Source organism: Urocitellus parryii, chromosome 8, assembly GCF_045843805.1.
Source record: "Urocitellus parryii isolate mUroPar1 chromosome 8, mUroPar1.hap1, whole genome shotgun sequence".
Lineage (NCBI taxonomy): Eukaryota > Metazoa > Chordata > Mammalia > Rodentia > Sciuridae > Urocitellus > Urocitellus parryii.
The window spans coordinates 90884821-90898291 of NC_135538.1; the positions used below are offsets into that span (position 1 = coordinate 90884821).

The 13471-nt window shown below is 32.5% G+C and overlaps 1 protein-coding gene across 1 annotated transcript in view; it reads left to right on the top strand.

The window, feature by feature from the left end:
* Eys (EGF-like photoreceptor maintenance factor) overlaps positions 1–13471 on the top strand; it is a 1574159-nt gene that overhangs the window by 408429 nt on the left and 1152259 nt on the right. Inside the window, 1 exon segment of the mRNA XM_077801488.1 lies at positions 4658–4663. Coding sequence (XP_077657614.1) covers positions 4658–4663 — 6 coding nt within the window.

Genomic DNA, 13471 nt, shown 5'->3' on the forward strand with positions numbered 1-13471 from the left:
TTTAAAGATAGGTTAATCTGCTAAATGATTCTAATCCTTGCATGCCATATTTGAAGCCCTGGACCTTTTCTGCTTCTCTCCCCTAAAGCACATAATGCTTAGCTAGTTAGTAGGCAGGTCCTAATGCTTCTACAATATGTCCAATTGCACTGTCTGTAACCTCCAGATTCTGCACTGTCTTTAGGATTACAAATCTTCTATCAGCTCACAATCCACTGCTCACTGTCACATTCTTCAATCTTCATTTCTTTCATGCCCTTCCTCTCCGTAAAGATTTGCTTAATCTGGTTTGATGGAAATTAACACAGAGGTTCCTACTCAGTGTCAGAGCTTGGTAATGCCTGAATTCTTAAAACTCAAAGAATTGTTTCAACAATGTCCTGATGAAGAAAAGGAAAGAAATAATTTCTGCAACAACAACAACAACAACAACAACAAAGACAATGGTAAATTAGATTATTCACAATTTCCCTGTTACATAGGAAGGTGGCAAAATTTTCCAGCCTTAAATATCTTAGATCATAAATATAACCTTTGTATTGACTGTGTTATGTCTTAATATTGCATTTAAGTCATGGGTTTTATGGAATTTTGCCTAAAATGTCAAACCTTATAGAATTAGTTTTTCTATACTCATTATTTAACATGTTTGTGTTAAAACTTCTTTTAAGAGTAACTTAAAAGGGTACAGAGAGAATTTGGAAATTGTCTGACTTTGACATGAATTTGCTCTGTTTTACTGCTAAACTTATTTGAGCCATAAAATCAAAAAAATATATTGTAATATTTACTCAAGTTCACTACCTATAGTTTTATTTTATTGATTTAAGGACTATATAGCTTTGCATTTTACTTTCATATCATTATATATGTGTATACACACACATACACAAGCTATTGCCAATTACAGGCATTTAAGTATGGGCAGTACCAATTGTATCAGTTTCTTCAATAAAACTTAAGAATTGGAATAAATTGTTTTTAAGTAGGGCATTGTCTTTGAAAATACACATACTTAAAGAAGGCTGGGCATGAAATCCAGTAGTTATGGTGCATGCTTAGGCTATGCAAAGATGTGCAAGGCCTGGGTTGAATCGCCAGCATCGAGAGAGAGAGAGAGAGAGAGAGAGAGAGAGAGAGAGAGAGAGAGAGAGAGATGGAGAGAGAGAGAGAGAGGGAGAAATATAAAGGAAGGAAGGAAATTATATAAATAAATCTACCCTAAAGAAAAATTGCAACATTGGAGCATGCATATACTTAGCATTCTTATTTAGTATGTGGGTCCAAACACCTGGATAATTTATGCCTTGTGATTTTGGTGTGTACTTCTGAGATTTACTGGACAATGTATTTAGATGGCATTTCCTAGCTTTAAAATTCCATACTATTAAGGCTGGAACATAAGGGTTTCTATTCGTGTGTACTGATAATTGATCATGATATTACAAAACTCCTAAAATAGAAAAAAAAAGAGAGAATTATCTGAAAGGTCAAGAGATTTAGCCTCTCCTTCAGCTTCATATTTCATAGCATCTTCCTTTTATAATACTATTCTTTTTTTGATTGGCCATCTGTTTCAGTATTTTTTTAAGACAAAGGGAGTAAATTCTAAACTTTGCATTACATTCATATTGTGACTAGATAACAATATATTGCTTTCCACTCACTGTTGTAATAACTTAGTGAACTGTCATCCTCCCTGTACATTGACATTTGCTAATCAGAAAATCAGTGCATGAAATTATAGCTTTTTTTAGAACTCGGTAAAATGTTTGAAATCATTTTAGGAGTATTAAAAATAATCAATAATTGATTGATTTTAATTATATCCCAAATGTTCAGTTAAGACTGTTGATTAAATTGAGTAGTTGCAACATCTCTAACAGTGAATACATAGCCAAAACTTTAATCTAAATCTTGATGTGTAAGCTGAAAACCAATCTCATAGTTAAAAGAGGCATTGCAGTGACTGGGTCACACAAAACAAGGTTCTTTGGTCCTGGCCATTCTAAATACCGTAATTTGTTTATACAGACTTCAGATCTGCCTATAATTTAATGCTCAGAGTTCAACTTTTATTATATAGATCCTAAGTTTAAGAATATACTGAGAAAATTTAGTGTTGCATTTATTCCTATGATTCTACCCTTTCTATAATAGAGTATGGAATGTTTTTCCTGTACAGACCATGACGAACACAGAATTTTAGTTCTTTCATCTCATGGTCTATACATTTTTTTTCAATACATTCCTGTCAATTGTCAATTTTAATTGTGGTTATTATGCCTGTCTGAAGCATCCCCATTTCTTTCCCTCAAATCTGTTCTTTGGAATCTATGTTTGCTCTGAAATGAATAATCAAAATTGGGGGGATTACATACAATGTAGAAGTAAACAGAACCTAAGAAAAGATGTGTTGATCCAACTGAATAAACAAATAAATGAACATTAATGCTTTAGACTTTTGAAATCTATTTTGGAAGCTCAGACATATTTTTCTTTCTTTCTTATTTCAAGATTCATTACAGAAAAGAGAGGTTTACAGATGGTTGAATTTTGAGGCTTAAGAAATCCATGGAGCAGTATTGAATTTCATAAATATTGTGTGAGAACATAACAGATCAGTGAGAGGAATTTTCCATTTTCAGTCTCTCTAATAAAAATGGACAGTTCCTAGAAATTGTCTAGTTTAAAAAATGATTTATAAGAAACTGAACACCATTTTTATCACCAATATTAGTCAAAGAGCATAAATAAGTGGATTTGTTCATTTTCAAAGAATTATGGAACCAATTAAGCTTAAGTTCATTTCAAAATAAACATTGTACTTTTGTATTATTTGAATAACTATAATTGTGACTCCTCTCTGGAAAACTTATTTCTGAGAAATCAGTGGAAGATTACAGTCCACAGTAGCTGTTTTTTTTTTCCTAGAAAATATTCTTTCTGCCACTCAGATGTATGCTATTTTTCAGTCTTTATAAATTGTTGCCCCAAACTAATGTTCTGTGGGCATTGTGTTCACATATTATTTTTAGGAAAATCAGAAAGGAATAAAATACACATCTTCCTTCAGGATGACATGTTTCTTCAACAATATATTATAAACTGACAACCATACCTTTCAAAGAGTAGTAGATCCTTTATCTTCATCACTGAAGAACTCAATTACTAGCTTCCCATTTCATTCAACCTCCCCCCTTTGTCTGTAAAAGGCTTTATCCAAAGTGAAAAATCTCGGAAATTTAGGCTAGAAATAGGACATCTATGTGTAGAAATAAGTTTATGTGCAGGAGTATATGCATGCATGTATACACATACACAGAAAAGAGAATACAGGTGTTCCACAGTCATCCATTAACAATTCTAAGTAAAAGAAAAATTCTATGTTTCATAAAAAATAGTTCTGGAAATGAAATAATTTGCTTCATACTATGAAGTTGTCTTGCTTATTTTATAGACTGTGGATATAGATGAGATATATATTTAATTTACATTTATTAGAGCTAGGACATGAATAACCTCTTTCTTTAAATTGATGAAGAGAATTGGTTGGGAATAAAAGTCGGTGTTATTGTGTTCATAATAGTGTTACACTGTTAGCATATACTTTAATATCAAAAGGATGAGTTTGGAAGAGAAAGTTAGATTCGAGATAGATAGCTTTGCTCTCACTGGCTGTATTATCTCAAAAAAGATACTTAACTTTCTGTGCCTTATCAGTTCAATTTAATAAAGAATATGTTAATAGTAGCTAATTTGTAGATTGTTATGAAATTAAATACAAATGCTTCGTGTCTTTTACTGCGTATTAAATCTGTAACATACTGCTTGCCACATAAAAAGTAACTAGTCAGCCGGGTGTGGTGGCGCACACCTGTATTCCCAGCAACTCAGAAGGCTAAGGCAGGAGGATCTAACTTTTAAAACTAGCCTCTGCAACGTAGCGAGGACATAAGCAACTTAGCAAGAATCTGTTTCAAAATAAAAAAATAAAAAGAACTGAGAATGTAGCTTGGTGGAAGAGTGCTCCTAGAATCAATCCCTAGAAAACAAAACAAATAGTAAACAAAAATAAGAGGAGGGGGGGGGCAGGAGGGCTGGGGTTGTGGCTCAGTGGTGGAGCTCTTGCCTAGCATGTGTGAGGCACTGGGTTTGATTTTTAGCACCACATGTAAATAAGTAAATAAATAAAATAAAGATCCATCAACAACTAATAAAAATATTAAAACAACAACAGCAACAACAACAAAACAGCCACTAATAAAATATATCTCATGCTGAATGATGATGATGATGATCATCATGGTGATGATTTTAACTCTGAAGAAAAATAAGTTTCGATGAGTAGGGCTAAAACCCTTTGAATTTCAAAGCCAGGGTACTTTACTCAAGCTTGTGGAACTGTGTTACAATAAACTGTGATCCAGTATTTTTTTTTGTTAAAAATAATTTATTTACTGACCATTTAATTTCATTATTGATAAATTCATTTTATGCTAAATTTATATGTATATATGAATGCCAAATCACCACTACTGTTTCTAAGAATCTAAGAGTATTATGGATTCACCCCGGGGATTCTAATTTAGTAAACAGGAGGTGATTTTGAGCTGCTGTGTTTTTAAAATCTACAGCAAAGGATCCAGGTGCAGAGTCATATGTATATATGAATGCTAATTTCTACATATATACATATATACATTTATATATATGAATGCTAATTAATATATTACAGCTAACATTGCATTGTTTTATTGTAGTTTTTATCATGATGTACTGGTTCCTGTTCCTGTGGGTGAGTATTATGTTTACTTTTAAACTTACATCCTCAAGGCTGAGTTAGGACAGTGGCTAGAACACAGTAGTTTGCCAATAAGGAGGGAGGAGAGAGAGAAAGGGAGGGAGAGCACAGGAGTCAGATTTTACTCACTTTTCTTTAACTATTTTAAAATTTCTCTCATGGAGTGAAAAGCCCACAGTCAAGTCTCAAGCCTGCATTCCAGAGATTTGGCAGCTACTGCTAACTTCTGTTTGACATGATCTCAGCCTCTTGGGAATCTTAGGTCATCTTTTAAGGCTTGCAGTAAGATTGCTACATTTCTACTGAAATGTTCTGCATCTGATAGACACAAAGCAGAACACCATGGCCTGATCCTTCTCCCTTCAGGTATCCAGCCTTTAATCTGGCTAACTCCACCTAAATCTTATCAGTGCTACAGCCTTTCCAGGTCAGCTTCCCTGATTTAAGTCGCTGGCCTTTTCTGACCTCTCAGAACAAGAAAATCTCCCTTGGTCTAACTGCTGTGCTTAAAAGACTAAGAACAAAATTCAACCCTCTATACTTAAGAAAGTTTGAAATGAAAACGGAAGACACAAATGTGCTTGATATGGAAATAAATGTGGATAAGTAGGTGAACATAATTAAGTAGAGACATAGAAACAGGTATAGAGGTTGTTACTAATTCTATGACTCTCTGAAATATACAATTATGGACTAGTTGCACGTCAAAAAGTATAGATATGACTTTGTTCTGTGGTATGCTTTTTCTGGACACCTTTTATAGTTCACTGGTGTATCAGAAGATATTTTGCAGAGAAAAACGTGAGATGAATGGAGATGAAGCAGATTTCTCAGGATCACACAATAAAACACAGCAGAGTTAGGACACAAATTTTCCTCAAGTTTCCCTTTGTGTCCTAAGCCATGCTGTACCCACGAAAGAAGTAGAGCTTGAATTCATTTCCCTCCATTCCTTATAAAATTGGGGTTGGGGCACAGATTCCTAGACAAACCAGTATTTCAGAGGCTCCACAACACATCTAAATCACCACTGCTGTTTCTAAGAATGTAAGAGTATTATGGATTTGCCCTGGGGATTCTGATTTAGTAAACAGGAGGTGAGGTTGAGCCATGGTGTTTTTAAAATCCTCACCAGAGGATCCAGGTGCAGAGCCAAATCACATAAATATCTGACTATCCACATTCTCTAGATTGTATAAAGCATAGTAATTTATGTTCATAAACATATTTATGGAGCTCTCAGCACCCAGCTGATGCTAATCTGTGGGGAATTGTGCACTGAGAAGTGTAGCAGGCATGGTGTAGGGAATAGTATGCCATCAGGTGACAGGACCCAGACACAGACACTGAAATGCGTATGTTTCTCAGTCTCTTAATGATTGAAGCTTATGGGAATTCAGAGCTAGAACTTTAAAAACTAAATTTTGAGTTTAAAATTTAGGACTACAATAAAGAGGATGCTAAGCATTCCTTTCTCTCATATGAGAATATTTTAAGGAAAAAAATATTTCCCTCTTCAAGTTTTGGTGAACAATTCTAGGCAAAAAAGTGGCTCTTAAAGAAAACTGATAGGGAAAGAACAGGCAGCTCATCTAATAGATTTTATTAGGGACTGGTTTGAAGACCAAAGGAAAAATGCAGTTTTAGGGAATTATTTTCCAGAATGTACAATGTTTATGATGTGAGGACTGGGGATGTGTTTCAGAGGTGAAGTAGTTGCCTATCATGCATAAGGCCTTGAGTCTGATCCCCAACACTTTGACAAAAATAATTAAAAAAAAAGTGTGTGTTTGTGCATGTGTTTTGTAGTATCATGGGATACTACAGAATTTGAGAAAGTGACACCAATATTTTGCTACTCAACTAAGATTTTCGTCTGTAATTTTGGACAGGAGCTATAAGTATAAATTATCTCCAACATAAACTGAATCCTCATGTTATAAGCATCCTGGTGCATGCTGAGAAGTGCTATTCAAGGAATCTTACCAAAGCTTGGAAGAGAAACAGAACTATAAAGGCCATATAAATTAATAATAAATAGGCATTTTAGTCATAGGAATGCAACAAGAAACTTACACTTGAAGTTTCTGGGTGCAGTTGCACTATACCCAAGAAAGACTACCGTTCAGGAACATTGATCCTTAGGCTTATAGACTAGTTACTAAAACAAAATTTACTACTGGATTAAAAATATACTACTGGAAAATAATTTGTAATCTTATTAACTTGGCAGCTTTTTTCTTTCATAGGTGATTCAGTTCATTAAATTAGAAGCTAATGATTAAAGTAACTGGAACAGGAGATAGCCAAAGAATTGAGCATTCAAACTGATTAAAACTTGGATCAGTTTATCCAACTGCCTACTACTAAGGAGTAGGAAAGGAGCTTAAATTATCCTTATTATTGCAGTTGAATGCATTTTAGAACTTACGCATGGTGTGATTTTTATGCTTGATCAGTGAGAGGATCAGAAATAATCAGGATACAAAGCATAAGAAGCACTCATGGAATGGGGTGGAAAATTAAGGAGAATCCAGCAAATAGGCACTAAAAAAACATTTAGAGTTGGCAATAGTGTCATGGGGTGAGAGCAGGTTAAGACGAAATACACAGAAGCACATTATAGATGGTAACTGCGGCACCATGATTTTCATGGCAAGTATTTATTGCCTGGCCACAGATTTCATCCTTCAGATGGCTGGGAGTTTGTCAAGTGAATGGCCTCAACCACATAATTTACCCATGAGGTGAGGGTAAAAGCATTATTTAATCAAAGTATAGGTCAACTGCTAAAGCTATTTACCTGGGAAAAGAGTAATTTAAATGAACACGCAAAGAACAAAATTCCCCAAAATTTGACATTAAAGATTGTTTTACTGAATGTACCACACACAAGAAAGAATGACTTTTATAATAGGTAAATATTCTAAAATATTGCACTTTGATTCAGTCAGAAATATGTTTTTAAGGATAAACTAGAAATTTACCACAAATTTTAATTTTAATTTAAAAAATTAAATTTAACAGGAAAATGTCACGAGAGAAAAATAACTGTCCTCAGCTTCTTTTGTATTATTGAGAACTATTATAATATGCTGATAATCAAACATCAAAATATCCCAAAGGTTTTGAAATCTTTCTTTAAGGATATGGTCTCAATGCTATATTTTAGCCCTTAGGAAGTTTGCTTCTGCTGTATTCTAATGGACAGAGAAAATTGAAGAAACTCTTAAGATTTGCCAATCCAGTTAGCAGATGTCACCCAACTTCTGTCATTTGCCCACTATTTTTTCTTTTGTCTTCAGTCTGACCAATGAGAAAAGATATATCAGTGATTACAATAAAATTTTGGTTTGATTCTTAAAAATATATTTTAGCATTCTGAGGCAAACTGCAAACATACATTTAAAGTAAATGAATTGTCAGTAAAATACAAAAATTATATATAAAATTTAAGTCACAAAAATGAAAAAGAATATAGTGTGCAAAACACTTTCAATTTATTATGTATTGTCCAATGACATTTGGCCCTTTTAATTATCTTTAAAAGAGGAAAATTAGATGAATACAGTCTTTAATGCACAGAAATAAAAAAAAATCATACCTATACTATAATAATGTTATGATAATTTCTGCATGGATATTAGTGAAACATTACAGGAAACACCATAAGTCATGAAGTATGACTAAATTTTTAAAATTATATAGAATAACCTTTACAATACACATTATATAGGGTCCTCCAATACTTACAGAGAGTCAAGATTTTAAAGTGAAGTAAATTTATTTTGTATTACATTGCCGTTCTCCTTTTTGTGAAAAGAGTACATACTATATAATAAATTGTTGTACCATAGAAAATTGTACTGCTGTATACATATGTATATACTCTCTTTGCCATATGATATTTGAGGTTATAGAAAAAAGAGAAGCAAAGAAGGTGAAAGAGCTTTCTATTAATTAATGAACTTAGAATCTACGTATTAAGGCTTTTTCTTGTTTCTCTGTATTCTCTTTTAATCACATTATTCTTTATCATAATAGAAATTGACCTGTGCCTTAATAGCATTGTGGATGGAAATCTAAACTGGCACAAGTCTTTATTTGCCTCAATCTTGGGAAGTAAAACAAACAGAATAGAAAAAGCTACATGAAAAAGTCACCCTTGTGATAATGACAAATAAAACATTTGCCTGGGTGAAAATGGATGTGATATGCATTTAGAGAGCCTAGCTGGATCCTGGAAAACTGTGATAAGAAAGAAAAGCTTGGGCTGTGGTTGTAGCTCAGCAGTAGAGTGCTTGCTCAGCACATTCGAGGCCTTGAGTTTGATCCTCAGCACCACATAAAAATAAATAAATAAAATAAAGAAATCTTGTCCAACTAAAACTTTAAAAAAATAATAATTAATTAATTTTTTAAAAAGAAAAGCTTAAGAGAGACGATTACTGAACAATTGGGACAGGACAGTAATATGTCCAGCAAATTAAGGAAAACTTCCATAGTAATTTTTAATGTAAATTTTTGAACCCACTTTTTACATATTGTTTTTAATTAATAATAGATATATATATTTATAGGGTACAAGATGGTGTTTTGATATCTTTAAAGTTATAAATTATGAAATAAGGCTAATTAACAAATCCATTGCCTCACCTCACATACTAATAATATTTGACCATAATATTTTTACGGTGAAAATATTTAAAAACCTTCTGTGTAGGCAATTTTAAAATATGCGATTTATTATTTTTATCATAGTCACTATTCTGTGCAAAACAATCACTAATTCTTATTCTATCTAGTTAAAATTTTGAACCCTTTGATTGACATCTTTCTTTTCCTTATCCACCCTACCTCTCCCCAGCTGGCCTTTGTTAGCCATCATTCTACTTATTTTTTGTATGAGTTTAACTTTTTAGATTCCACATATAAGTGATATCATGTGATATTTACCTTTCTGTGCTTGGCTTATCTCAACTTAATGATCTCCAGGTTGAACTAAATTTTCAATATACTCACTCTACACTTTATCTACAATATAAATTCAATCTATAATTGCCAGATTCAGCCACCAAAAATATTCCATGAGACATACTTCCGTATACTAAATATATCAATTTATCTGAAATTCAAATCAACAGAATGTCCAGCAGTTTATCTAACAATTCTTATTCAATCAGCCCTACTTCCGAGATATTTATATATGAATCATTATATATCCTACTGGGATAGTCTTGCATTTAAAATACTTATTTTCATATATCACTTAGGAGCAGAGTTTGACTAAAGGAAGACAAAATTGTTCCAAGTGATTTCTTCTAGAACTACTTAGATATGGAGAGGGAAGAAAATCATGAAGGGCAAAGAAGAAAATAAAGTTATCTCTCTCCATTTTTAGACAGGCAATTTGACTAAACAAATAGGGCCAATGCCTGAGGTGCTTATTGGTAGGCTTTAATTCGTCAGATACCAAAATAATTTGCCACTTCTTGTTGTTCATTCAACTGACAGATTGTAAAGGATAAATTCTAGCCCCAAGCAAAGTCATAACATATCTATAGGTTAAGAACTTTCACAAGCTCCTGGCAATGTTCTGACAAAGATTGTCTTTAGTGACTGTGTCTATTTTCAATGATGACCTATAATTATATAGGTTGAACTGCCACCAAGGTCTGTCCTGCATTTGCATATTCATTAGTCAAGAGACATTTCTTCTCACATGCATGTAAAAGAATTTACCAGAAAATAATATATATGGTATTAATGAAATCCCAGATATGTACTTATTTTCTGATCTTGAACAATAGATGTTTACCCTATGAATGTTTAAAATAAAGTCTATTTGTTATTTGCTCATTAGAAGTAGAATCTTAAAGATTATTAAAAAGCTGGAATGTTCAGAAGCCAGGAAAGAAACTTTTCTTTCTGTTATCAGAAACTTGTTTGGCTACAATGGGAGTGATGGAAGGATGGATGAAAATAAAACCTGGATGACCTCAGAGGGAGAAGTTCGCCAGAAAAATAGACCCTGGGCTGCAATGTAGCATAGAGAAGGATGAGATTTCTGTATTGCATAAGGCATCTTACAAATCACCATAAACTGCTTTGCAAGAAAGCACATTCATTTCCAATTTAAAACCTTGTCTCTTCTTGCAATAATATATAGCTAGCTTTTTTTTTATGTTTTGAAATAGTTTCATTATCTTATTTTTCTGGTATACCAAAATTGATTATTCTACAGAGAGCTGAGCTTCCTATTACAATTTTATCAATAACTCTTTAATAACGTTTTAAAATCTGGCTGTAAAATTAATACATGATTTTTTGTAGGCAGTTAAGACAGGGAAAAAGACAATTAAAATTAAAAAGACAAAAACAAAATCAATCAACTAGCCAAACAGTCATAACTAGTAGATTGTGCTTCAATAAATTGTTTGGAAAATCTTATCAAATACCTTTTAGTTTTGAATTGACACTTTGATAACCTCTCTATTCCTTTAGAAAATAAATTGTCCAGTGGCATAATCAGTCCAGAACAGTATTACCCCTTGTACATGACTGAAAAAGTAAGAACAGGGGTAGTTTATCTGGAAGTGTAGCACTGAATCTGACCTCAAAAATCCAATTTGGAACCATTAGATATTTAAAATTGTTAAAGTTCAGATTGTATTACAAAATTTAATAATAAACAAATTTCACGTAAGAATTAAGGTTTTTATCTTCTTTAAAGTAATTAAATCCAATAATTCCAGGCCAGATTCTATTACAGACAGAACTCCTAGAGTTGAACAGTCTTTATCTGCTTAGCACTCTACACCTCTTCTTCTGTTACTAGATCATGAAGTCTGATAACAACTGTTTAAAACCCTGGAGCTACATGCCAGGAAGAAATGGACACTTGTGGCCAAGAGTGTCACTTGGTCTTGTGGTTTTATGAGCTCTTCCTTTAAAGAGTAGGCTACAATGTTTCTCCAATCAAGGCTCAGATAGTGAGAAATCACCCCCAAATAGAATAAAAAGCATAGTATGAAAGAAAAGAAAATGTTTTGTACCTGATGGAAAGTCAGCATGTCCTCTTTTCATTAATCTCGTTAACAAACAATAGTATAGAGAAAAGAAAAAATTAGGAGGGATCATTGAATAGACTTCATAAAAATATCAGACTATCTTTTAACTAATGGTTTAAAATGTAATGAACAGTGGTTTTTATTTTTTCATCTTTTTATGTCCAAAGGAACACCTTTTATGAGTAGAAACATTTAAGTACAATTTTGTGTGATAATAATGGTGTTGGTGAAGACTCAAATGAGTGAATCTGTATCTATTTATTATCTATTTATCTTGACATAAATAGCTCATATACTTCCTCATTTCTTATATTCACACTGAAATATGAGTAGATTAATTGACATAATGCGGTTATCTATCTTTTTTATGTTTTCACTGGATAAAAAGTGCACTCTACTGAGACAGTTTCAGTTAATTCACTCTTACTTTATACTGTACATTATTCTGTTTAGGCAGGATAACAATCCTATTGACATTTTGCCCATGGATGACCTCTTTCAAAGCTAATTTCTATTCAGTTGTTCTCTGAAGTAAATCAAAAGATGAAGTGTAATATGAACAATTTATCTTTTAAAGGATTGAGAATATCAATGTGCAGGAAAAATAAAACTGGCATGAAGTTCATAATGTTATAAAATAGGAATCATTTAATCCAAGATATCTATTTATTTAATAGATTTATACTTGCTATTCATTTCTCTGGCATGAGAAAGCTTCATAAGGATTTATAAAAAATGATTATATATATACACACATATATGTATATTTGTACAGAATCTTAAGTTTTCAAGAAATAAGATATACATACATATGAATCTTAAGTTTTCAAGAATGTATGTATATCTTATTTCTTGAAAACTTAAGATTCTGTACAAAAAAAAGGATTATAATTTTTAGTAAGTATATCTTTGGTTTTGTAAAATAATTGATAATTTATAAGTACATAGCAACCTACAAAAGTAATTATATTTTTGTATAAGTTATAAGAATATCTAGTGTTTTCTAAAATATTTATCAACTCTAAAAATAATAAATCTACTTTAAATTATTAATAGTTAATAAAATTAAGTGTGCAAAAATTTTTCCAAAAATTTTTTAAAACACAGATATTCATTCAGGCTGAACTTGTCAGTTATACAACCAGCATTCAGATTCAATTGCAATCTATTCCATGTCCCTAACAAGTCAAACCTTTTTCCTGTGTTTTATTGTATTGGGGATTGAACTTAGGGCTACTTAACCACTAAGCCACATCCCCAGCCCTATTTTGTATTTTATTTAGAGACAGGGTCTCATTGAGTTGCTTAGTGCCTCACTTTTGCTGAGGCTGGCTTTGAACTCAGGAACCTCCTGCCTCAGCCTCCCAAGCTGCTGGGATTACAAGAGTACACCACCATGTCCTGCTTTCCAGGCCTTTTTATTTTTGATTTTGAGAAAGAGTTTTGCTAAGTTGCCCAGGCAGGCCCAGGGCTTGTGGTCCTCTTGCCTATAATGCACTAAATGAAAAAATTAAGTGTTATTATTAATCTAAAATTTTGGTGTACTTTAGTTATTTAATGATTCATGAATATAGTATATGTAAATTGAGTTTATCTT